This window comes from Rhinolophus sinicus, linkage group LG01, assembly GCF_036562045.2.
Source record: "Rhinolophus sinicus isolate RSC01 linkage group LG01, ASM3656204v1, whole genome shotgun sequence".
NCBI lineage: Eukaryota > Metazoa > Chordata > Mammalia > Chiroptera > Rhinolophidae > Rhinolophus > Rhinolophus sinicus.
The window spans coordinates 158,151,154-158,177,174 of NC_133751.1; the positions used below are offsets into that span (position 1 = coordinate 158,151,154).

General features: G+C 35.6%; 1 protein-coding gene across 4 annotated transcripts in view; it reads left to right on the plus strand.

The window, feature by feature from the left end:
• Positions 1-26,021, plus strand: part of MAP3K20 (mitogen-activated protein kinase kinase kinase 20) — a 163,779-nt gene that overhangs the window by 69,711 nt on the left and 68,047 nt on the right. For all 4 annotated transcript variants that reach the window (XM_019727455.2, XM_019727457.2, XM_019727456.2 and 1 more), the window contains exons 3-7: positions 7,662-7,749; positions 12,738-12,839; positions 17,387-17,452; positions 20,904-20,932; positions 21,050-21,187. In XM_019727455.2, the coding sequence (XP_019583014.1) occupies positions 7,662-7,749; positions 12,738-12,839; positions 17,387-17,452; positions 20,904-20,932; positions 21,050-21,187 (423 nt within the window). The remainder of the gene's footprint in view (positions 1-7,661; positions 7,750-12,737; positions 12,840-17,386; positions 17,453-20,903; positions 20,933-21,049; positions 21,188-26,021) is intronic.

Genomic DNA, 26,021 nt, shown 5'->3' on the forward strand with positions numbered 1-26,021 from the left:
GGAAAGCTGGGTTTTTTTATATTTTCTCACCCAAACTGAATATAGGTTGTTTACAATATATTTGATTTTTTTCATGTCATCTCAGGGACATTCTGTTGTGAGCACTAAGAATGTAAAATCTCTTAGCTTTTTTATGATTTGGCAATCTCTCTCAAGTCCCTGTTTTTGAACCTTCACTATTTGTTTCATTCAGTTTGAGCCACCCTTTCCTGCTGCCAGGTTAGTCTGCCCTTAGTTGGGTATGTACTTTTCTGGACAGCAGCCTGGATTCCTGGAGGGGAGCCCAGGCTGCTCTCCGGGTGACCACACGTGGTAGTCTGCTGCAACCCACCAGGAAAACCATTGAGCAATAGAGACTTCCCAGCACTGGGGATGTTTGTAATAAACCTCACGTGGCTCTGTCTCAGTTGTTCATGAAGAATGAGCAGAATGACTGGTTTATTTTTTTCTTCTTAGTTCTTCTAGCCATATTTCTTCCCAAGAAAAGCCTTCGTGATATCAGACATCAGTAGGAATATAAGCTGTATTGTATTAGGGAACCCGAATTCAGCTCATTTACCCTGCTTTATTTCCCTGAATACCTAACGGGCAGCATTTGAAAGAGCACCTACAGAGCTGTGAGGTTTGCTGCTTGCCATATGCCTGTGGTACTGAATGGGTCTCGTTCAGCCTAACGTGACTCAGAGAGCAAGACCTGTGTATGACACTCTCGTGATTAAATACAGGATTGAAAAATCATCCATGCCTACTTTTTAAGTTGTTGTTGTAGCACTGCATTTTCAGGAGGAGAGGGACTGGTTTTCCATCTTGTCATACAGGTAAGAATAAAGTTTTTATCTTAGGAAAATACCCCTAGCCACGATACTTAAAAATGCAATGAATTAAATAGCATTTTCTTGTTTTTGACCCTGGTTTTGGTGATCTGCTGCGTATAAATCTTCTGATTCCTGACATTAACCATGCTGCCTCAGTTACCTTTATAATCAGAGCATGAAACAGAAGTGAAGTTCTACCCCCATCTTGCCTGAAAGAACTAGATGTTTTGACCTTAAAGATTTGTTAACACTGTTTTAGTTCTTAAATCAAGCTAAATGCAGTCGTTCTGGTGATAAAGATAAGAGGTATGCTGTAGTGAGAAGACCAGTGGCATTGTCTTTTCGAATCTGCCCTGTTCATAAAAGGCCTGGATCAGTTGCTGTGGACTTGTACGATACTGGCCTGTCCCAGGAAAAGAACTGCCGAGTCCACTTGGGCCGCTGTAGCAGAATACTGACGACGGGGGTGGAGCGGGGCTGGCTTATAAACAACAGACTTTTATTCCCCACAGTACTGGAGGCTGGGAAATCTAAGATTGAGGCAGTAGCAGATTCTGTTTCTGGTGAGAACCCCCTTCCAGGTTCATAGATGGCTATCCTCTTGCTCTTTTCTCACATGGTGGAAGGGGTAAGAGCAATCTGGGGTCTCTTTAGTAAGGGCACTAATCCCATTCATGAGGGCCCCACCCTCATGACCTGTCTACCTCCCAAAGGCCCCACCTGCAAACACAGTCACACTGGGGGTTAGATTTCAACATATGAATTTTAGGGGAACACATTCAGTCTACAGCAGGGAGCCTGCTTGAAATGCAGCCCTGCTACTGAGAATCAGGGCTCCATTTCTCAGTGTGTGGTATAGGAGTGTCTGCCATAGTGTGTGGGAAAGTGCAGATTTGACAAAAGGCTATCTTACCTGCAGAGGTGATTTTGGAAATATATGGTAAGACATATTGGGTAGAAAATTGGAAATGGAATGTTTAAGGCTAAGCAATCCTCAGCATTCTGAATCTGAAAAGTACAATGCTGAGCCAAGGGAGAATAGCCAAAGCAGGAAAAGGCTCTCAGGAAATGGTGCTCATTTGATTGCCAGAGCCTGCAAGAGACAGTGTAGGTATCCAGTCTTTATTGTGAAAGTTTAAATCAACAATGAGCTGGTGAACACAAATTTCAAATATATCTTCTACTGTGGTTATGTAATTGATTGACTGTCATTCTTAGGAAATAATAGCCTTAGTAACCCTTATGCGTGTAAAAGAACAGAACGAATACTGAAGCAATTCCACACCCACTGTCATTTTACTTTTCTCACTGTACTGTTCAGAGTAAACATTTGTTAACGTGAACTCTCAATAGCAATTATTTAAACACTAAGTATCATTATCATCAAATGCTATTTGTATGTTCATCCTTCAAATACTATTGAGTGCTTCCTGTACATAAAACATCTGACCTTTTTCCCTCATGTTGTGTTATCCTAGACATTCTGCAAATGACCAAAGTAGGAAAGGCTTCCCTAAAGGGCAACAGGGAGGGGGATGTCATTGAATAAAACACTGAGTAGGTTGAAATCAATCTAGAGTGCACTCAGTTTCCAGCACCCACAGGTTTGGACTCTGTCCCCTGAGAACGTGTGGCCTTCTTCAAGAATAGACCAGTTGAATACTAATTTGTTCCGAAGCCATGTCAGGAGAAATTCCTAGATCAGAGGTTAACTAAACCAGTTTTTATATGCCCAGGGTAGTTATGGGAAGGTATGGAAAGAGTTTTACTTCTTCTTGATTCAGTACTAGGGAAATCAAAATTTCCATACAAATAAATATTTTTAATTTTATATTTACATGTCCTAGTCATATATATTACATATGACATGCATGTATTACTTTTTCTGACTAAAAATGATGTCGGCTTATTATAAAGACTTCGGGAATATATAAACATTTAAACTCACTTAACGATCTTTCTGCTACCTAAAGATAAGCACAATTAATATTTTGTTTTGTTTCTTCCCAGTCTCTCTTCTATATGTGTAATTTTTATTTTTTATTTTTAAAATATTATCCTCTCTTATCTTCTTGAACTTTGGGGGAATATACTGACCCTGGATCTTGTTGATATTTTAGAGAAAGAGCTGTCTTTGGAAAGAGCCTTTGACCTTGAATGCACAGTGCAATAACGAGACTGCTTCCTCTGACTGATTGGATGAGCCACTTTTCTTTGCTGTACTATTATATTCTGATGGAAACATAGAATCTTGGAATTGGTGAGGACCTCGGAGATCAGGGTCCATGGAATAGTGTTTTCAATACCGTGCACACCAAGGGCCAAAGAGGAACAGTTCATACTCGTGGGCAGTACAAGTGTACTGTGGGTCTTTACACCTGCTGTCTTGGTTGTCAGTACCACATTACAGGCAGAAGGATGGACCCTGGGAGACGCAATCTGCAATGCAGAGGCTAATAGCTGCTGACAACCAGGGAGAAAAGTCTGTTCCTAATATAAGATATAAATGGAGCCTGCCAGCCTAATGAAATGGGTCTTCATAAACTATTGCTTTCATTCCATAGTGATCAGTAGAGTGCTGTCAGTATCTTTATTTCACAAAAGGGAGTGAACTCAATTTTATTTTTAATAAATTTATCACGTAAATAATCTAGGCTCTCAGTAGAATATTAAAAAATGTAAGACAAGCTTTAAAAACACAGAATCTTCAAGGATTCTATGGCAACTCTCCAATGTTAAAGAAACATATAGATTTGGGATTAGGTTGAAAAAAGTTTCGAATTGAGGGTAAGGGATTGCTCTGAGGATGAAGATACTAATTTTCTTTCCCATGCGGGGATCGAACCGGCAACCTTGGTGTTATTAGCACCACATGCTAACCAACTGAGGTAACCGGCCACCCCCGATACTACTTAATTTTAAATCTTATAAAATTGTTGAAAGTACTTTAAAAAAAAAGGGAATTAAAACTTTTCTTAAACTTAAATTTAATTAAATTATGATACTTGATAAATTTAGCTAAATTTAATTTAGTAAAATTATGATATTTAACTTCTCTTATTCTCGCTGATTGAATCAGCCATTTGGAACCTGTGTGCTGGTTGACTTCTGGAAACAGCCAACCAAATTAATGGCTCCTCTCCCCATGTAAATCAATAGAGATGCCAGATAAAATAAAACAACAAATACCTCCTCCTCAAACCCTTGTAATTTTTCTATAAAGAAAGAAGAAAACAGGGAGGAGGAAAGACAGGGAGGAAGAAAGCAGCCTTGGCTGGAAACAACAGGAGCAGTCACATATTTACTGCAAACACAATATCTGTGTAGACATTTTTGTGCTCTGATAAGGATATTGCTATTAGACATTTTTATGGGTAGACCTGTGGTTACTCCACTTGTATCTCACATTGGGATGCTTTATTTTATGGAACATCCTTGAGCCCAAGTTAAAATTATTCTAGTCTGTCCCAGTCTTTCGTTAGATCCTCAAGTCCTAATCTGGAAAACTGCACGCGTGCACACACACACACACACACACACACACACACACACACAATTACTGTTCATTTCTGCAGAAGTCTAGAATAGCATTTTTAAAACTTTGTTGCAATAAAATATATATATATATATATATATATATATATATATATATATACATATATAAAATAAAATTTGCCACTTTAACCATATCTAAATGTACAATTCAGTGGCATTAATTACATTCAGTGTTGTACAACCATCACCACTGTCTATTTCCAGAATTTTTCATCACTGCAAACAGAAACTCTACGTATTAAGCAATAGTTCCCTATTCCTTCCTCCCCTCAGCTCTGGGTAACCTCTAATCTACTTCCTTTATCTCTGAATTTGCCAATTCAAGATATGTCACGTAAGTGGAATCATACAATATTTGCCTTTTGTGTCTGGCTTATTCACTTGGCATGATGTGTTTAAGGTTCATCTGTGTTGTAGCATGTGCCAGAACTTAATTCTTTTTTATGGCTGAATTTATTCCTTTGTACTTATGTACCACGTTGTGTTAGTGTGTTCATCAACTGATGAACACTTGGGTTGTTTCCATCCATTGGTTATTGTAAAAATGCTGCTCTGAATGTTGGCATACAAGTATCTGTTTGAGTCCCTAGAATAGCATTTTGCAAATGAGAAATGTAGGAAAATTAAGTCATCTAGATTTCCAGTATTGACTAAAATTATTTCAGTGTAACATTAGTATATACAAACATAAAACTAAGAATTAACTCTTCATGCTTTTAGCTGTTGTAAAATCAAAACCAATTTTTCAATTAAATAAAAATAAAACTATAAAATCAATACAACTAAAACAAACAATTTTTATCAAATAATATTTACTGAAAGTAAATGGCTTTTGTTGATTTTAGCAGTGTAAAAAGATATATTTACTTTTTTGGACACAATGGACCATTATTTTAGTCTTAGTTATTATTATGTTTCCTTTTTAACAGTGAACTTTTTTAAAGCCACTAAACTATTATTTTGATGGGCAGCCTATTTTCTAGAGTATCCCAGAATTTGTCGGGAAAACAACAATTTAAGGAAAAATTATTTGTTGCATATTTACTACAACAGTTTTATTAATGAACATTTGGCAAACAAGTGCCCGTAAAAGCAAATCTACATAATACATCCATTTGCTATCAGGTACTGACTGCTGCAGAACAGGTTTTAGAAACTCAGTTAATCCCAGTTATTTCTGGTGGAGTTTGTTTGAATTGCTAACTTCATGGCATTACCTTTATTTGCTGCAAATACCACTTATTTATTCATTCTACCTCTGTTTATTATTAGCCCATATCCATGAAACTAGTACAACAGTACTCTAAAGTAGTATGTTGTTTTCATGATGCTAATCAAATTCTTAGTTCATTAAATTAGAACTTAAAGTCTTACTCCATAAAAATGTCTTTTACTTGCAGAACATACTGCAAGAGTATAGTTTTTCATAACTGAAAAACTGAAATATGAACATTACAATGAGGCACAAGATAATGGTTGTTATTTTGATGTTAGCATATTCCAACTCAAGAGCTATTAGACATCCTTACCAGTACTTGAAAAGATAAATTCTGTCTCTAAGGTATCACATGGCAATCTTAAATATAAACATAAAAACTAGCTGGAACACCGAAAATCTTATGTCATGGTAAATCATCATCCAGGATTCAGAATATTCTTATATTTACTCTTTATTGATAAAAACATTTTTAGTGGCACAGAATTTAGATACCCCAAAGATATACCAAAACATACCAAAGGATAACACTCCCCTATTTTGACAAATAATGGTCCAAAATGCTAATGGTTTACTCACAAAGAGTTGATCTGCCCCTTAGAAATGTGGAAGTTAGGATTTCCAAACTTTACGTGAACTCTTTTTACAACAAAGTTCATTTACCATTTCTTAATGAGAAATAGAATTGCCATATGAAAGAATAATTATATTGCCCAATTAATGCCTGTTTTTCCTACCTGGAAATCTATGAGAAGAAGGTTGCCTGATGAACACAGAACCTTTACATATGAGTACACGAGGCACTCAGTGAGTGTTAAAGAATCGTTTTGATAGCACCCTTCAGCATCTATATTACTAAAAGAAAAACATTGTCAAATCAACCTTGATAAGTGTCTCATCCAATGATAATTTTCCTTTCTCTCAATTCCATATTGATCCCACATCAACATTTAAATTTGTTTTCTACCTAGCTATACTGCCTTCAAAACAAGTTTTCCAGTGTTTTTAATAAAATCTCAACTCTTAACCTATGAAAAAAAGTATAACAAATAACACTAATTCAGTGTTCAGATTCCCAAAAGGGAATCCCCTTTCTGGCCAAGCCTTCTCCACTTTCATTAACTCATGACATTCTTCTCAATCCCCTTTCTGGAGTGGAGACTTATAAATCTCCTATTTACTTACTGCCAATAACATGCCTTTCATTTAAACGTGTTAAACATTTTCTATATTTAACTTACATGAATTTGTACTTAATTGTATTTACAATTCTTGATTAGCCATATTTTATCTCCACAAAAGAAATAAAATTTTAATGACTACATGTGATTTTGTTAATCTAGAGAACATCCTTCTGTAGATGTTAGCAGAAATACACTGTGCTATCTCTGTTTTTTCACTTCAAAAATTAAGTTTAATAAACGTAATTTATTTTTTACCATGTCACTCCGCATTATAGTTTTTGGGTAGGTAATAATACATTTCAAAGTGGAAAGTATGGCTTCTCTATCAAGTCACCATTGAAGGTCAAGAATCTAGCTTTATATCCTTTACAGTACCTTTTGCATACAGTAGAAGAGAAATAACATATTTTTAATGAGGATTCGGTAAATAACATACATGGGTACTACCTGAATCTATTCCATTAATAGTTAAAAACCCCTGCCTTAGCTTTATCATGACTACTCATGTAACCGATAGAAGTTCAGTCTTGCTGTAGCATCCCAGAAGAAGTATTATGCAGAAAAAAATATATTTGACTATCAGGAAGAGGACTTTTACTGTAAATAAATGTGGTCTCTCCCTCTTTAGTCATCCTCCTCCACTATCAATGGAGCAAGCACCTCTTTTGTTGCCACTTCAACCCCATTTCATTTTTAAACGTTCAGAAAGCTTCAGTAGAAAGTCTTAAACTTTCAAGAATACTGGTAAAGGCTGAGTTTCTGTCAGCATCACATATTGTTGAGCACATATGTATCTCTGTACATGTGTGTAAAAGAAAAATTGGAAGCCTATTTTATTAGACTTTCATACATGTGAAATTTTACACAGTTTCGTCTTTGATTTTTCTCCAGGCAGAAATACTCAGCGTCCTCAGTCACAGAAACATCATCCAGTTCTATGGAGTCATTCTTGAACCTCCCAACTATGGTATTGTCACAGGTAGGAACTCATTATTTGACTTCTTTCTTTCTTCAATTACGTAGCTTTAGATTCCTTAATATGCTAAAATGTTTAATATTAGGTTCAGTCATGAATTGTGTGCTACTGTCAGATGTCACTTTTGTTGCTATAAAGCATTAATAAAACTGATTATATCAATATAATTAAGAATGGTGTTTCCACTTCTACCCATGTTTAATTGTGCTAATTATATCTGCGTAAATGCTATTTAAATGCACTCGCAGCTGCAATACCAATATTTAAAGGTGCCATTTAACTAAAATTTCATTTAATTAGTTGAAATGAGCGATGTTTTTTGTAACTCTGTGACCTTTTACAAATTAAGATTTCTTGAGCTGTTCATGTTGTAATTCTTTGCAAGGCATTTTAATCCCTTTAGAGCATTCTTTCTTCAAGGTCTCTGACATGAGAACAATATTTTTCAGGTTTGGTCATCTGGGTTGGTAATGACCTTGATCTAAATTATCACATAATTTGGAACTGCAGTTTATAACTGGTAGAAATATTCTTTCCAAAAAGTAGCACATAGAAAATTTTGCCATATAGAAACACAGAAACATACATATTTTTAATACTTTATACTCATATTTCTGCAATCCAATGAGCAACTTTAAGTGTATAATAAGTATAATGTCCAATTTTATAATAATGTGTCATGGCAGTTCTTTGATTAAAACAAAACAGACAAGAAAACCTTAAAATATTAGCCCTGTCTGTTGCTGTAGTGGTTAAGAACTTAGATTGTCTTCATAGAAAATAACAACTAAACACTCTCAATTAAAATGATTGGATTATATACTTTCTCATAAATTATTTCATCTAATACTTAACAATAACTATGAGATAGGTAAAATAATTTCTATTTTGCAGATAAGAAAATTACAACTCTAACTTAAGTAACTTTCCTAAGGTCACCCACCTGGTGCTGGAAGCAGAGTGGTAGACATTTCTCTGATTCTGTGCAGCAGCTCCTTCTTGCGTGCAAGCCCTGAGCACACTGGTTCTTAAGCTCAAACAGACATGGTTGCTGTTACTTCCATCTTCTGATGGCAGGCATTTTAACATGTTTTTATTCTGATAAATAACATTTTTACCAAAGTTCGTAAGTTGAGGGTGTTTTATCCTCAATTAATTATCTTTAGATTTATGCCTAAAATGAGGTATATGGCAGTTTTTATCTTGAGCCCATATATTTCCTATTAACTTGAATACCCAAGAATTGGTTATATTGTTAGAGTATAAACCATGCTTAACCTTTAGGTCAGATTTCTGATTTAATTAAAGTTAAGCCCTGTCTTTGAGCCACTTATCATATTGCTCTTTGTTTCCTAATCCATTATATTTACTTTTTATTGGTTATGTTTACCTTATAAATCCAAATCCAGTCGTCTGATCTTCATTTGTGTCTTAAGTTATTCTTATCTAGTAGATGAAAGTGTGATACTCCAAAGAGATTAAAAACTCTGCCTCTTGTTTTGTATGCTTTATGTTTAATGCTTTTGAGGGGGAAGATTTAGCTTTAACTAACAAAATGGACCGTTCATGAAGTTTTCTAGTTTCTTGAGGTGAGTACAAAGAGTAGAAAAGGGACTTAAGTTATGGCGTGAATCCTTTTTCCATAAGTTTTCTGTCCATCCCAAAGAGGATGTGGAACACATTCTTATTCATATTCAACCTGGGTCTTCTAATCCAAAAGAGAAAGAAAGAATCCAAGTAGTTAGATGAGTAAGTTTGATTTTATTTAGTTTTTTTATAGACTAGACAGTCCTTTATTTCATGCACAACTTTGGCATTCCCAGCTCATACCTATACCTACCCAAAATCTTTGGTTATCATTGATTAGTTCTTTTTAGATTTATATTTATTTCCCAATAGCGCCCATAAGTAAGCAACTGTTACCATTAAACATTTCTGTGTAACACAAATTTCAGAATTTGAGGTATTGGTAAGTTGTGTATTGATAACTCTTTTATTAACCTATAAGGTTGATTATTCAAGACACCTCTTAGCCAAGTTTTGATGTTTTAAAATGTATTAATTTTATAAGATTGTCTTTGTTCCTAAAGATGCTAGTTTTAATTCAGTGTTTGTTTACAAGTATCTACCAAATAAAGATGTGAACTTTTCAGCTAACCTTCTGCAGCATTAATATCATGCCGTGGCCTAGCAGCACATAGGACAACTGAGCCAAGTTTGGGAGATCAGATGGATTGGAAATGATAGCACATATCTTGCCTCTTCAAATAAACACATTGGATTTAGCATGCAATGATATCAAAACATCAGTATGTTCAGAGAACAAAAAGAAACTGTTTAAAGAATTAAAGGAAAGTATGAAAATAATGAATCAACCAAATGAGAATCTCATCTAATAGATAGAAATTATTATTTTTTTTAAAGGACCCAGTGGAAATTCTGGAGTTGAAAAAGACAATAATTGAATTTAAAAATTCTCTCTAGAGTTGACTTAACAGCATATTTGAGATAGCATTAAAAAAAATCAGTTAACTTAAAACTAGGCCAATAGAAATTATCCAATCTGAAAAAGAAAACCTTTGAAGAAAAATTAACAGAACCTCAGAAACCTATGGGACAACATCAAGTATACCAACTAATGTATAATCGAAAGGAGAGGCGAAGAGATGTAGAAAGTATAAAAATAGGAAAATATTTGAAGAAATAGTGGCTTAAAAAACTTCCCGAATTTGCCAAAATACATTCATCTACATAGTTGAAAACCTTAATGAATTCCAAGTAGGATAAAGTCAAAAAAAATGCACACCTAGACACGTCCTAGTCAAATTGTTGCTAAAGACAAAGTGAAAATTCTTGAAAGCAGCAAGAGAAAAACTCATATACAAGGCAACAACAATATTATTGATGGCTGGCTTCTCACCTACAACAATAGAGCCCAAAGGAAATAGACATTTAAAGTACTAAAATAAAAAACTGTATCCAGCAAAATTATCTTTCAAAAATGAAAGCAAAGTAAAGACAGTTTTGGGAAAAGGATAAGACAATCGGTTGCTAGCAGTCCTGCCGTACAAGAAATACTAAAGGAAGTCCTTCAGCCTGAGGAGGGAAAAAAATGACAACAGTAGTAATTCAAATCCATAGGAAGAAACAAAGGGTACTGGAAATATAAAATATATGGGTAAATATAAAAGACTGCATAAATATATTTATTCTCATTTCTTTTAATATCTTTAAAAACATAAGACTGTATAAAGCAATAATTATAACATTGTTGACTATAAAGTATATGTACATGTATATATTACAGTAATAGCATAAGGGATAAAGGAGAGAATGGAGCTAATTTGAAGGAAAGTTTCTATACTTTACTATAATTAAGAGTATTAATCTGAAGTAGATTGTGCTAAATTAAGATGCATTTTATAGTCCCTTGAGCCACAACTAAGGAAGTCCACTCAAATATAGTAAAACATTCTCCAAGGAATTAAAATGATAAATTAAAAATACACAAAAGAGGGCAATAAAGAAGGAATAGAGGACTGAGAAGGACAGAAGATACGTAGAAAACAAGATGGCAAATGTAAATCCAACCATATCAATAATTACATTAAATGTGAATAGTCTAAGTAACCCGATCAATAGACAGAGATTGTCACACTGGATAAAAGAAAGGGGAGAAGGGGGAAAAAGAAATAAAGATTAGAGTAGAACTCAGTAATAATGGAAAAATAACAGAGTAAATCAGTGAAAGTACAAATTTGGTTTTTGAAAAGATGAACAAAATAAATAGAGAGAAGATACAAATTAGCAATATCAGGAATGAAAGAGGACAACACTATTGCCCCTACAGAAGTTTAAAAGGATTTGTAAGGGGATGTTATGACCAACTTTATGTAACAAACTAGACAATTTAGATGCAATGAATGAATTCCTAAAAAGATACAAATTATCAAAACTGATTCAAGAAGAAACAAAATCTGAATAGGCCTATCACCAATAAATTAATTTGAATTAGTAGTTTAAATATGTCCATAATAAAAAACCCAGACCCAGAAGATTTCACTGGTGAATTCTGTCAAATGTTTATAGACAGTTTCTTAAAAAGCTAAACATAAATTTACTATATGACCTAGCAAGTTCACTCCTAAGAATGAGAACATTCCTCTCCAAGACAAATGAAAACATATGTCCACACAAAGGCATGTGTACAAATATTCATGGCAGCATTTTTCATAGTAGCCAAAAACTGGAAACAATTCAAATGTCTATCAACTGGTAATGAGCAAAGCAAATTTGGTAAAGCCATACAGTGGAATATTATTCACTAGTAACAAGGAATGAAGTACTGATACCACAATCACTACCACAATCCAATTTCAGAACCTTTTCACCATCCCAAACAGTGCCCTGTTCTCATTTACAGTCAACCATCACTCTCAACTCTATAAATTTATTAAAGAGCATCAAGTTGTACACTTACAGTGGGTGAATTTTATGGTATGTAATTTATACCTCAAAGCCATTTTTAAAGGAATTTCCTCTTGGCTTTTTTGTGCTAAATTTTGAGGACTCCTTGAAATTCTGATGTAACAAGGTAGATTTGTTAACATTGTCACATAAACTCTCTGACTTGTGTTTATCTCATCTTCTATCTCAAAAGAATAACAATTTTTTAAAGCAATACGTATGTACATGCCTGCCTTTGTTTCTAATACATTCTTCCAACACATCTTTATGTTTCTCAGTTCATCCAAATGGCTTTTTATTTTACCTTTGGCTAAAGTCTATTTGTTCTCTTAATGGTCTTGTCTTTAATAGATTTCTTTCCAGGATAATATTAACTTTTAGAAACCACAGCATGGAACAATTTTTATATACTTTTGATGTCATTTGTTAAGTTTTTAAATACATCTTCCCAATGAAAACATGAAGTCTTATATATGAAATGCACCTTGGTTTTAATCAGATGCTTATCTTTCTGTTAAAAATAGAATATGCTTCTCTGGGATCACTGTATGATTACATTAACAGTAACAGAAGTGAAGAGATGGACATGGATCACATTATGACCTGGGCCACTGATGTAGCCAAAGGTAACAATGCTTCGTGTATTCTTGAAGAATTGGTGGGGAGCATTTTCCCATCCTAATGAGGTGACTTAAGTCAAAAGATTTATTGTTCTGTGTCTTTAGGTGTTCTTTTTCCAGACCAAAGGTAGAAAGAATTCTGCAACTTACTGTACAGATAATATTTTAGGTCAATACCTTTTCATTCCTGAACTCCGTTTCTCTTTCCTTCCTTTACTTTTGTTCCTGAAAACCAAATTCCAACAAAATCAGTGGCTACAAGGCAGTCATTTTTTGCCACATTTTGCGTCATTGTAATTGACCAGTTTGCTTGACACATTAAGTGGAAAGATCATAATTCTGCTGTTGTTCTGCAAGTCTCTACTTAGACTCAGTATCCAAAAAGTGTGATTTATTGTAGGATTACTTCTACTCATTTTGTATACATAATATGCTAAAAACAGTAACCACTTGCAAAAAAAATTTTATTTGTCCTGCTATGTACAAGCAGTTCAGATTTTATTTTATATTTAATGTAAACTTGGAAATCAAGTATTTTTAATACAAAAAAAAAAAATCCTTAAACAAGGTGCCCAGTTCTTATTCCCTTATAAATCCCTACATAGACTAATGCTTTCTAAAGCAATTTAAATTCCATTTATTTTTATCTTTTTTTTCCATTTTCCAAACTGAACATTTCTGAGTTTTATTTATAACTGTCAAAGTTGCTTTGGAAACAATGTAATCTAAATAATGAACACTGACAGTTACATTTGTATTCTAGCAACCCGTAGAAAGCAAGTGTGTCCACATTTTACTGGAGGCAATTAACTCACTTGCGTTTTGTTACTTGAGACTCTACAAGCATCTTTACAAAGCAAATAAAAAGATATTTAACACTCAATAAGGAGGGCATCTCCTACTTTGTTTTCACTGGGAAGTCACACAGTGACTTCCAAAAGTGATAGTCTTTCCTTTGGGGAATTATCTTGTCTATTTGACATTTCATCATCACCTGCCAAATTCTTCAAATAGGGAAAGTGAAAAATGTTTTTTGAAGGTTCATGCTACATACTGCTGTTCAATGATAAGAATAATAAGAATACCTTATAAGAGTAATAAGCTCTATACTTAGGATGGTAAGGCTTGGCTGTGTTAACTTAATTGTGTATTCATGCATCTGGCATCTCAAATCATCCTTAAAATTTCACATTCTTTAAGATAGTTTCATTTGACATCATAGCCATCTCCCTGCGTGTCAGTAATACACAGGGACCACCTGTTTGTAAGCAGGGTGATGTGCTATTATTGGAACTGCCTAAAAAATTGTGGGAATACACTTACATAAATGTAAATATACGTACTACGAGGTGTGATAAAAAAATATGGTGAATGTTTAAATAAAAAAATTTATTACAGTAAAAGACACATTGCCACCAGTTCCCCTCAAAATACTCCCCCTCGCTTCAAACACAGTTATCCCATCATTCTTGCCACTTTCTGAAGCAGTTCTGGAAGTCCTCTTTCTTGTCTTTACTTCATTCTCCGTCATGACAACGCTCCATGTCACACATCACTTCTGGTGTACAACAATTTCTATCGAATAAAAACATCACGGTGTGTCCTCATCCACCTTATTCACTGTATCTGGCACCATGCATCTTCTGGCTCTTCCCCAAAGGCAAAATGACCATGAAAGAAAAACATTTCAAATCGATTCAGGACATCGAGGCAACCACGACAGCACAACTAAAGACACTCACGAAAGACGACTTCCAGAATTGCTTCAGAAAATGGCAAGAGCGATAGGATACATGTGTTTGAAGTGAGGGAGAGTATTTTGAGGGGAATTAATGGCAATGTGTCTTTCACTATAATAAATTTTTTAAATTTAAATATTCACTATATTTCTCGATCATACCTCATACAAGCAGTCCTTGACTTAAAGCACATCACCTTACAGACATTTGCATTTAGGGTGCTCTGCAGTCACACCTGTTTATTACTTAATGGCACAGAGGCTGGTAGACGGCAAACAAATCACCTGGCATGAGACACACAGGTTCCTGCTGTGCACACTCTACTTAAGCTTCCCTGGCCCCCAGCCTATAAACCTTGTCCCTCCTGGTCCCTTCCCCTGTGTGAGGGGTGAGTCCCTTAGCTCCAAATCAGCTCCATCGTTCCTAGGGTTTCTCAAGACTGTATCAGGAGGATGAGAAGAAACAGGACTAAATAGCAACTGGAACCAGAGGTAAAGAATAGGGATGGAGAGAATGGGAGTGAACCATGGGACAGAGTCCAGAACCACAAAGTAATAAGATCACGTGTCTGTGGCTGGTGAATTGATCTGAATGGCAGGTTCTCATGTGTTTGGCCTCAGGTAAACAGAGGGAGGCAGAGAAGAGACTTGTTTGTTTATAGTTACAAGTAGTACTTAATATTTAAAATGGCCCATACAAGGAATAAGAAATCAGTGCTGTCGGAATGACTTCAACCTTCTCTGAAAAAGCCATGTGGAGACCCTGGAGACTCAAGAGGAAGGCTTGATTGTTGTTGATCCCGTTTCAAACTCAGCCGTGTACCTCTCGGTGTGACCATGATGGAAGCCACTGTAGCAATAAGATGTTGAGAAATCAAAGAATGAATAGTTCGTTTCAAACAAGAGTTGGTTTGTGCATTTTGAACTAGACACTGCTTACTATCACTGCTGAAAGAATACCTCCTCAAGGCCAGAAAGATTCTCTTCTTTCTGGGTGGAGAGAGGAGTGGAGGGCGGACCAGCAGGCATAGCGGAAATTGCTACAAGTCAGTCAACAGTGTGTAAAAGGAACAATGAGAGCAGATACACTTGCACCCAGTCCCAAAACGGTCGTCCTTGATGCCAGATCTCTCACAAATGACAAATCTTTTTTTAGGAAACCCTGAATCTTAAAACTGATGAAGGTATTTTCAGCCTTTTTCATTATTTGCAATTAAAAAAAAAAAGCAGCATTATAGATGGCTCTATATAAACAAATGAAGTAGAATTTTATATGATTGTGATTACTACTTAGTGTTTATGTACACTAAATAGTCTATAAAATTGTATAGTATACAGAAATAATTTATGGTGCCTCTCATAATTTCTGCCATGAGGAGAAAAGTGCTGAGAAAAAGCTTTTGTAGCTGAGTGTTGTTTTTCAAAATCCTTACTTGTCACAAGTATAGAAACTATCTAGCTCACCTAAAATAGTAATTAAACAAATTGTACCTGAAAAATAATTCAGGAATTTGATACTTAAAGCAAGAGCATGGTAACTATGAAATTCAGTCATGAAAATTATTAAGTTGCCCAAGTTGCTATTGAATTTTCACATTTTGTGGTATGCAGAAGCTCATATTCGAAGATTTCCTTATTCCAGTTATGTCTTGTTTAAATCATTTTAATTGCTAAGACTTATGTTAAGTTGACTCTTTTCAGGAATATCTTCACATGGCAGGCGTTTACGTTTTTTATTTTCTTTGTTCTTTCATGATTCTTCAATATATAATAATCAGAATAGCAGGAGAATAATAGATTATTTCAAAAACTAACCTTTATAAAATTGAAAATTTCTTTGTACTTAAAAGAAGAACCAAAGCCTAGTTATTAAATTATGTTTAACAGATAATTCATTTAAAAAAAGAGCCTGTCTGATATTGGGGGCAGGGAGACTATTTCTTCCATTAGTTAGAAAAGACAACTGGAGAAAAGGATGGGAAATTTTCAGTAGAAAGTGTTTTTTCTCTATTCTAAAAGAGTAGACCGTATATAAATACAAAAAAAAGTCAAACACTGCTAAGGGGGTAACTGAAGTACACATCTTCCAAAGTATATGTTTTTTATTCAAAACAATAAAATTCTACTTAGTTTATATATATATCCAATTTACTGAAGTAACTGTATTTACAGCCTAAATATGTTGGAGATAATTTTGGTGTGCATTTCAATATAGACTATCTCAAAGATTTATCCTTGTAAAAAGAATAAAATATTTTCTAACTTCTATATATTTTTGTATCTGAGGATCATAAAATCCTTTATGAACCACAACTAATGAGTCCAGCTAGTTCTTCCCACCCCCCACCCCACCCCCACTCCCAGGGGCTTATTGGAATGAGCACTGAGAAAGTAAACCAAGCTGCAGACATCCGAATGAAAACTGAAAACCTTGGTCAGCATTTACTGACTTAGTAGGCAGTTGGGAGTGGAATACCTTAGTCACTGGAGCCCTCCTTCTTGTTGTAGGTTCCAGATTCCAGAAAATTAAAGTTTTCTTATTGGGTATTGTAAGAAGCTAGCTTTACCCACAATCAAATTCCAACTTCTAAGAGATTAAAGCATATAATTTCTTTAGCATATAAATTTTCCTAAGGTAGACATAGCTTGTTTCTGTTTTACCAATCATGTAAAAACAGAACACATGAATTTAGTTTCTGCTATTGAATCCTTTGCAAAAATATGAAAGATAATACTGATGTTTAAAATAGAAAGATAATACTGATACAGTTGAAAAATGATATTAAGAGGCCTTTCTTTCTTCTTGTATAAAAAGGAATGCATTATTTACACATGGAGGCTCCGGTCAAGGTGATTCACAGAGATCTAAAATCAAGAAACGGTAAAGTAATCATATGTTTTTATTTTACCCATTTTATTACAAAACACATGCACCTGTGTATAGAAATAAGGATCATGTTTTTCATATCTTTTGTAACCTGTTTTGACTCACCAGTGATACCATGAAAGTCTTTTCACTGTTAAGAAATACCAAAATTCTCCATATTATTTCAAGAGGCTGCATAGTATTCCACTGTATGAATAGCACAGAGAGTGGACATTGAGTTGTTTACATTTTTTTCTGTGATAAAAAATGTTGAGCTCAATACTTCTCAGCAAAGTTTTTTAATACATCTTCAATTATGTCTTTAGAATAATTTTCTGAAAGAGGTATTACTGGATCAAAGCACATGGTCATGTATTTCTAGTCTCCTATTTTTAGATGGTTCTCTGTACTAAGAGTTTCGAGTTTTGCTCTTGTTACTTCTGAGTTATTTGGTGTGAATTTTTTATGGCAGTCCTATTACCTGGAGTAGTGCCCGAAAATGATCAGCACATTTAAGAGTTTGGAAATTAAAGCTTTTTTTTTCTTTCCTCTCTTCTGTAACTTTCGAAAGTTTGTTTATGAACCTGTATTATTAATTTGGAGAGAGAGCATTTTAAAATGACTTGCAGGATTCCCTTCAAGTAGGAGTGGTAACAGAATACTTCTTCCATGACATCACTTGAAAGTTAACAGAGAAAGGCAGTAGGGTTATTTCAATAGCCAGCACTAGCTGAAGTAAACATCAGAATTTGCTACTTAAAAAAAAAAAAAATCTGGCTATCAATTCAGTTGCATGCATTAACTTAATTATTTACGTGCTTTCTAATTGATTCCTCTAAGTGAGGAGAACTGTTTCTTTTTAGAAAATCTTTAAATCACTGCAGTTAAAATGGTTATATGCTAGGAGCAGGATCTTTAGAACAGGGAGTCAGGTAAGTGAAGGAAGAGGAGCAGGGAACTGACCGGCTGCCCTTGCTCATATTCCAAGACTGTGAGGTTTGTTGGGGTGGAGAAAGGAAAGTTGTTGGCAGCCGCCGTTCATCAGTGGTCCAGGCTGGATCACCAGCTTGACCTTGCCAGTTGGCGTTGACTGATTGTTCTGTCCTTTTTCTAGGTCATCACTTGTCCGTTGGCTCTTCTTAGACATAAGCCTCCTGGAGCTAAATGCTTGATGTGATATATAGTTGGCTCACAGGAAATCATTAGAAAATAATCTAGAATCTAGTAGGAAGTTTATCAGAGTTTTATGACTTTGTACATTTTCAGTTCATGCTCAGAATTTCAATCTAACCAAGTTATTTGACTTCTGTGCTTTTAATCTGCTTTATCAGTATTTCCTAAATATTTCTCTATGGGAGAATGATTAAATTACGGGTATATCCATGCTGTCATTATGAAAACTAAATGACAGTGAAGACTGTCCCCATTTTTAAAAATTGTAATTTGTGTAGTTACTTATGGGAGAACACATAGACACTGAAACACTATAGACCTAAATTTTAGCAGGTTTTTTTTTTTTTTCTAGGAGAAGAAAAAATAAGACTCTTATTTTCCATGTTATATATTTTTATAATCTTAGATTTTTTTAAATGAGCACTTGTTAATCTTATAAGGAGAAAAAAGTAGTGGAGGTATTTGTAAAATAACTGAATATAGTATTAACAGTATTTATATTTTTATTTGAAAAAGTCTATAGCTTATACATCGTATCACATTTACCCTTAGGTTACTTTAAATGTATATTAGATCACGCAGAGATTATCTTCCCGACTTACTAAAGTCATTAATAAAAAGTACTGATCATCAACCGTGTTCAAGGCAGTGTGTGACTCACAAAAGAAATGCCAGAAACAGTTCTTTTGGGGCCCTTGTCCTCCTCTTAAGCTCTTATGTTCCCTCTCCCATAAAAGCCCCATCTACATATTAACCCTCCCAAACAGTTCTCAACTTCAAAACTATATATCTGTCTGCTTATTGGACATGGCCACATAGTACTGTGTGTCCAAATTGATCTTTTCATCTTCTCTTTACCCCCTAAAAAATTATTCCTACGTTCTCTTTCTCAAGGAGTGGCAATACCAATTGCCTACACCAGAAATTATATAAAAAGAAACTCCAGGTTGATTCCAGAGCTCCTAAGCATGATGCTGTATTGCCTCCTTATTGGATTTCATCCCTGCGTCCTCCTTCTCCCCCATATCCAGCTATTCAAGTGCAGTCGATTCTGCCTCCTAAGTATTTCTTGACTTGGTCCCTTTCTCTCCCGCCCTTTGCCGCTGCCTTACCGTAGGTACCTCATCTCCCTTGGACTGCAACAATAGGCTCAGACAATGGTCTCCTTCCTCCAGTTCTGTTCTTCTCTAATAGACTCTCCCCTTGCTCGTCTGTCCATGCATTTCTTCACTAACAGTCATTCACTGGCATTCCATTTCTCACAGAGGCTCTTCGGGACCTGGCCCCTATCTTCCAAAATTGCGTGCCTTTTCCTCTGCTGACCTTTTTGCAAGGCTCTTTCTTCGGCCAAGAAAACTTTTTCTCCCGCAGTTCTCCAATTTCTCGTTCCTCCCAGTTTGTTCTTCAGGTCTTAATCTAAGCCCCATTCCTTCTGAGAAGCTTCCTCTGACCACTTTAGACTTAGATGTCCCTGCTTTTTAGTTCCATGGCAGTCTCCATGGCTCTCATCATGGAACTTATCCCACTTACTTAGAGATGTGTTTTATTGTCTTGCCTGTTAGACTGTACACTCCATGAGAGCAGAAACAACCCCAGTCTTCCCCGTTCTCTTCCAGAACATAGAATGTATGGCACAGCCTCACCCGTAGTAGGTGCTCAGCAAATATCTGTTAAATAAATGAGTGTGCGAATAAATGAATGAATCAATATTGTCCCTGACTTCAAAAAAATTCCTCTTCAATTGGGAGGGAAAACCATGAAATAATAATGCTGATGACGTCCTCAGTATTGGGTTGGCAGTCTAATGGTAGAACCCAGGTAAAAATTTGGTTCTCCTGACTAGTACTAATCTATGCTTTTTTACTGGATAGTGCTGCATTTGATTTAAGCAAATGTCTTGAAAGCCTTTTTTTTTTTTTTTTTTTTTGCCATCTTTGGCTATTGTGCCACTTTCTTTTTTGTTGTTGTTTTTGTTTTTGTTTAGTTTCAGGTGTACAAAGCAACATAATGGTCGGACATTTACACCCCTCACAAAGTGATAACCCCCCACCCCCAAGCTACTACCCCTCTGACATCGTATATAGCTGTTTGAAACCCTTTTTAATCAGAACCTCATGGAATTAGTTTCTTTTTGTTTTGTTTTAATGTCAGCTCCTTTTTTCAAAATCTTCAATGTAGTAACAACTTTGGTTTTACCTTTCGTAATGCCAATGAGAGATAGAAATAGAAGTTTATGATTTTTTTCAGTATAACTCAAATTAATGATTATCATAATTTGTTTGTTTTTTTTTAGTTGTTATAACTATTGATGGCGTATTGAAGGTAAGACTATTTCTTTTCTTTAAAAAAAAAATCTGTTGATTTCAGACATAAGATTTTGTGACTGTGTTTTTTATTAGTCAATAAGTAGAAAGTTGATACTTGTTTCTCATTTTTCAGATCTGTGATTTTGGTGCCTCTCGGTTCCATAACCATACAACACACATGTCCTTGGTTGGAACTTTCCCATGGATGGCTCCAGAAGTTATCCAAAGTCTCCCTGTGTCTGAAACTTGTGACACATATTCCTATGGTGTGGTAAGTTCATTTCTCATTTTGGGTTGCTAAAGGAAATACAGAAAGCAAACAACCTGCAGAAGTGGGATGCAGCATTCTGGTAGAATGCCTGGAGCAGTGACAGCAGAGAGAACACTGTGCAATTACTAGACTGCTTACTTGATCACTTTAATGAATCTGAGTTCTTTTGTCCTATGTGAGAAGAAACAAATGCCACTTCTAAGAAGCAAATTAGATGGGACCTAAACTGGTGTTGGGCCTGATGCCATCCGATGAAGAGTGCTTTCCTGGGAAGACATACGACTGTAGAATATCTCTGTAAATCAGTAGAAATGTGGATCATTTGGAATAGGACTTCACTGTAACGAGCTTCTCACAAACCACCAATAGATCTGCCAAATGAGTCCGTTAACAGGAAATTTTTGAGTGTCAACTATTAAACTGATTAGTGAGTTTCTGGAAAGTACAGAAGAAAGTGTACTTAGCCTTTAGCACATGGTCTGGCCCATGTCTGCTGCAAATCTTATAAAGTAGTAAACATGAATCTAAAATATCATATAAGAATAACAACCGAGCAACATAGTTCCAGGAATAGAATAATGGAACTAGTCCTTGAGAACCCGTCCTCCAGGACTGAGAATCAGTGAAGGAGCAAACACTTCGGGAGTTTTGAGATGGATCATTCTTGAGGAATAACTTATATCTGAATTAGCAGAAAGAAAGAAGGGGGAAATAGGGGAAGCAGGTGAGGTGGGAGGGGAAGATGGGCAGGGCAGTTCTTTGATGGTAGAAGAAATTCATTTGTTGCCCATTTTTGAGGGTAAATTTTTATCTCTAAAAATGCTGTCTATCCTTTAAAAAGACCAAAACAGTATTTGGAACTCCCTGTCTTCACTTCTCATCTCCCAATTATACTGCCTTCTCAATTTAAACTATTACTTCTTAAAAGGATGTTTTCATAATGAGAAAAGAAGCAGACTAATTTTGGCCCAAATCAACATGCCTCTTCTTCCTGAGCTGTGTTTTCAACTGAGGGTGACATCTGATGGCACAAGAGGCAACCGGCATTGTCAAACCCGTTCCTTTTACTTTAGAGTTCATCAGTCTCTAGGTATTTATGTAAGTTTTAGGCTTTTTTCAATTGGCTAGCTTTTTCTAAATCATAATACATGTTATGTATCCAAATTAACTTAATATAATAGAGCTCAGTTTTGTTGGCGATTGGAAAAAATCATTTCAAGAATGAAATACATTATTTTGGGCAAAGGGCTGGAATTTTAGAGTTGGAAGACAGCAGTAGCATTAGGCTACATATCTAATTTCTCTTAATTCTGTGTGTTTCTAAGAATGAAGGCTATAAACTATTATAGACAGTGATCAAATAATTTTCATTGAAAGAAGGGGGGGTGGGACTATAATTCCATAAAGAGACTAGATCTAAAACTGGTCCACTATGTCAAAATTTACTACATTCTCATTACGCTAAGTGAAATAAGTCAGTCGGAGAAAGACAAATACCATATGATCTCATTTATGTGTGGAATCTAAAGAACTGAATAAATGAACAAAGTAAACAGAAATAGTCTCAGAGCCATAGAGGGAGGGGAAGGGGTAGAGATGAGGGAGAAGGGGAAGGAATTAGAAAACATAAATTCGTAACTACAGTCCTGCTATGGGGATATGAAAGACAGTTTGGGGAATACAATCAATAACATTGTAAAGATTTTGTAAGGGGCCAGATGCTCACTTGTCTTATTAGGGAGACCACCTCAGGGATGATGTAGATGCCTGATCACTGCGCTGTACACCTGAAGCTGAAGCTGAATAATATTGAATGTCAACTATAAATTAACATATATATAGTCACAGGATATGGAGTACAGTATAGTGGAATTATAATAGATATATACGAAGCCAGAGGGGCAATAGATTGGGGAAGGGGAGTTATCACTTTGTGAGGTGTGAAATGTCTAACTATTACATTGTTTTGTACACCTGAAGCTAATAAAAAAAAAAGTTACTACGGTCTGACCATCCTACAAATCATCTGCTTAGGGAGTCTAAACGGGGGAATTTGCAATTTAAGACTTTTTTGATATTATTTCCTCTTATGAAATTACGTTTCTTCATTGGTAAGCAAAAATCTATTTACTGTGTCAGGCACCGTGATAGACATCAACTTAAGGTCATTTAAATTTGACTTTGCCGGCCCGTTGGGACCAGTGTCTCCTTTTATCCCGTGGAGCAGGCGCCATCAAACTTTTTCAACAAAGATCCAGATAGTAAATATTTCAGACTTTGAGGGCCACTTATAGTCTGTGCTGCATTTTTTTCCAACCCTTTAAATATGCTAAAACCACTTCGCATCCTGCAGCAAGCCATGGTGTGCAGACCCCTCTGTGGAATAAGCGGGTTTGGAAGATAAGCAGCATGGCTGAAGAATCACAGTAATTCTACAAGAGACCACCGTTCTCATTCCTCTCACCTGCATGTGTACATAAATATATATAAACATATTTAGATGGTTATGTTTTTTCATTATTTTGCATATGTATATGAATTAGAAGACACTTGAGGTTCATTTTAGCACTCCACAAGTTCTCGTACAGTGCTTTTACTTTTAAAATTCTGCCCAAGTCTTAGAATTTCCCGATCTCAGACATGACTATGAATTATGTAGAGAGTGAACTTGCAGTTTCAGTATTATTTCATTTATGAAAACAAACTTCACACTGCTGTCTTCTAAACAGTTCCAGTTGCCAGGGACTTCGGTGTGAAATGCACCTACCTGCTTTTCCTTAAGTAGAATCTTAGTTCCAGTAACCAAGAGCAAATTCCTTTTCACACATGTCAACCATAAAAGATGTTAAGAGGTGACTTGTATTTGTGGAGCTTAGGATTTTTTCCCTATATCTTTTAAAAATCCCTTTCACTCATTCCACATTGACCCACCCCACCCCCCACCCCCCCGCCATGTTAAAACACAGTTTGAATCAACCTTTCTGAGGCTGCAAATGTTCTGTTTATCTTGTTAAAAAGCTTTCCTTCAAATGACTGCACTGCTTTTCAGTAGATGGGCCTGAACATTTTTCTTTGCGAATTAGGGTTTCTAATTGTTTACTGACCCTACCTTTGTTTTGTGCTGAGGGATTTAACAAATGCATAACAGATCATTCTGTCAAGTAATTTAACTTAGGCCAGCAGACTTTACAGCCAGTCACACTGAGTTTCCAATGTCGCTCTGTATTTTCACACCAGACGTTGCTGTCCCAAACCTGGTTGTTCTAGTCACGTGCTTTTGAATATCAATTTTACGTTCATGTTAGAGTTTTCTTTTAACTGGTGAAAACAAAATTGCCTTTTCAGTGAATCTGTTTTAAAACAGCTTCTACTATTTATTGCATTATTGAAAAGAGAGGTTTACCTAGAATGCTACTTACCCAGAATGCATAGCTGTGTCAGCAGAATTCCATTCAGAAAAGTACATATATGCTAATTTAATTATAACTGAGAATTCAGGATTTTATTTCAATTCTGACCCATTCCCATTCTGTTCTAGATAAACACCATCAGTGAAAGAAAAAGCGAAAACTCATACTTTCCAGAGTCTTTTTGTTTAAACAATCACAATTTAAAAAAAAAATGAAGAAAGTATTGCATGTTCAAAGTGGGTATTACTAAAAGAGCAGGTGAGAACAGTTGTTAAGGTAGGGGCCCTGTGAGTTTTAGAAGACTGTAGTCCGTAAACTTTGAAAATCATACCTAGCTAGGAAAGTATGTGGTTATTTAGAATTTTTGATGTCCTTTCAAAAATAGGTGAGTAGCCAGAATTCATTTGTCATTAGGAGCATCGCTTTGCATAAATCATCCCATAGCTTATTAAAACTCTATTCTGTGCATCGAGCCCCCACACACATCGCAGTCACATATAAATGAAGGAGACCATTAAAAAAGTTGTTGTTTTTGGAAACCCTTCAAAAACCCAATATATTTTTTCTTTTTCTTTTTTTTCTTTTTTCAGATTCGCTGTAAGAATTTACTCCCTAATATTATCAAAGTCCCAAGCCCTCCCCAGCTTGCTAATCCTGTGTTGGTTCTTCACACATGGCAAAACTAACCAGCCTTATACAGCCTTAAAATAAATGTGCTGCAAAGAATTGCTTTTTACAATTCTTCCTTCCAAGCTGGTAAACTTTGTTAGGATGACAATTGTTTTTCTCTGTTTTGTAAGACAAGAAGTTTTTCTTCCCCCTTATGGTGACTTCTCTTGAAGGACCAAACCAGGGGAGTGTTTAGTATGTTACCCACAAAAGAAAAGAAAAAAAGACTTCAAAGCAGAAGTCATTGAGAGAATAAGCCTTCTGAAAACACAAGGCCTCGCCAACTCTTTAAATACAAAGCTCTCCTAATGCCAACGCAGGAAGGATTACCTCCTTGGAAGCTTCTCAGCCAAAACCAGGTTTGAAAATAGAGTTGAGAGAGAACATTACTGCCTTACTTGTCTGCGAGCCCTGTTCCAGAACAGGCCCAGCTCAGGTAATGGCTTTCCATTGTTTGTAAAAGAAAAGGCAGGAAAAGTACAGAACCTTGTCCAAGGACATGTCTCTTCTGTAAACTGAAAAGAGAACATGTCCTTGTGAGCAGTTTAAACGTAAGGGTGCCTCAATATAAAATGAATTGGAAAATATTTTTAAGGTTGAAAGATCACAATGTTTGACCTGCAGCCCCATAACTTGATATTTTCGGGCATAGTTTATTTTTAGACCTCCAAGTGACTTCCTTAACAAGGTTACTTTTTTGCGCCAAATGTCATTGTGTTTAGAAAAAGCTGTTGTCCCACCTCATACCATCTACT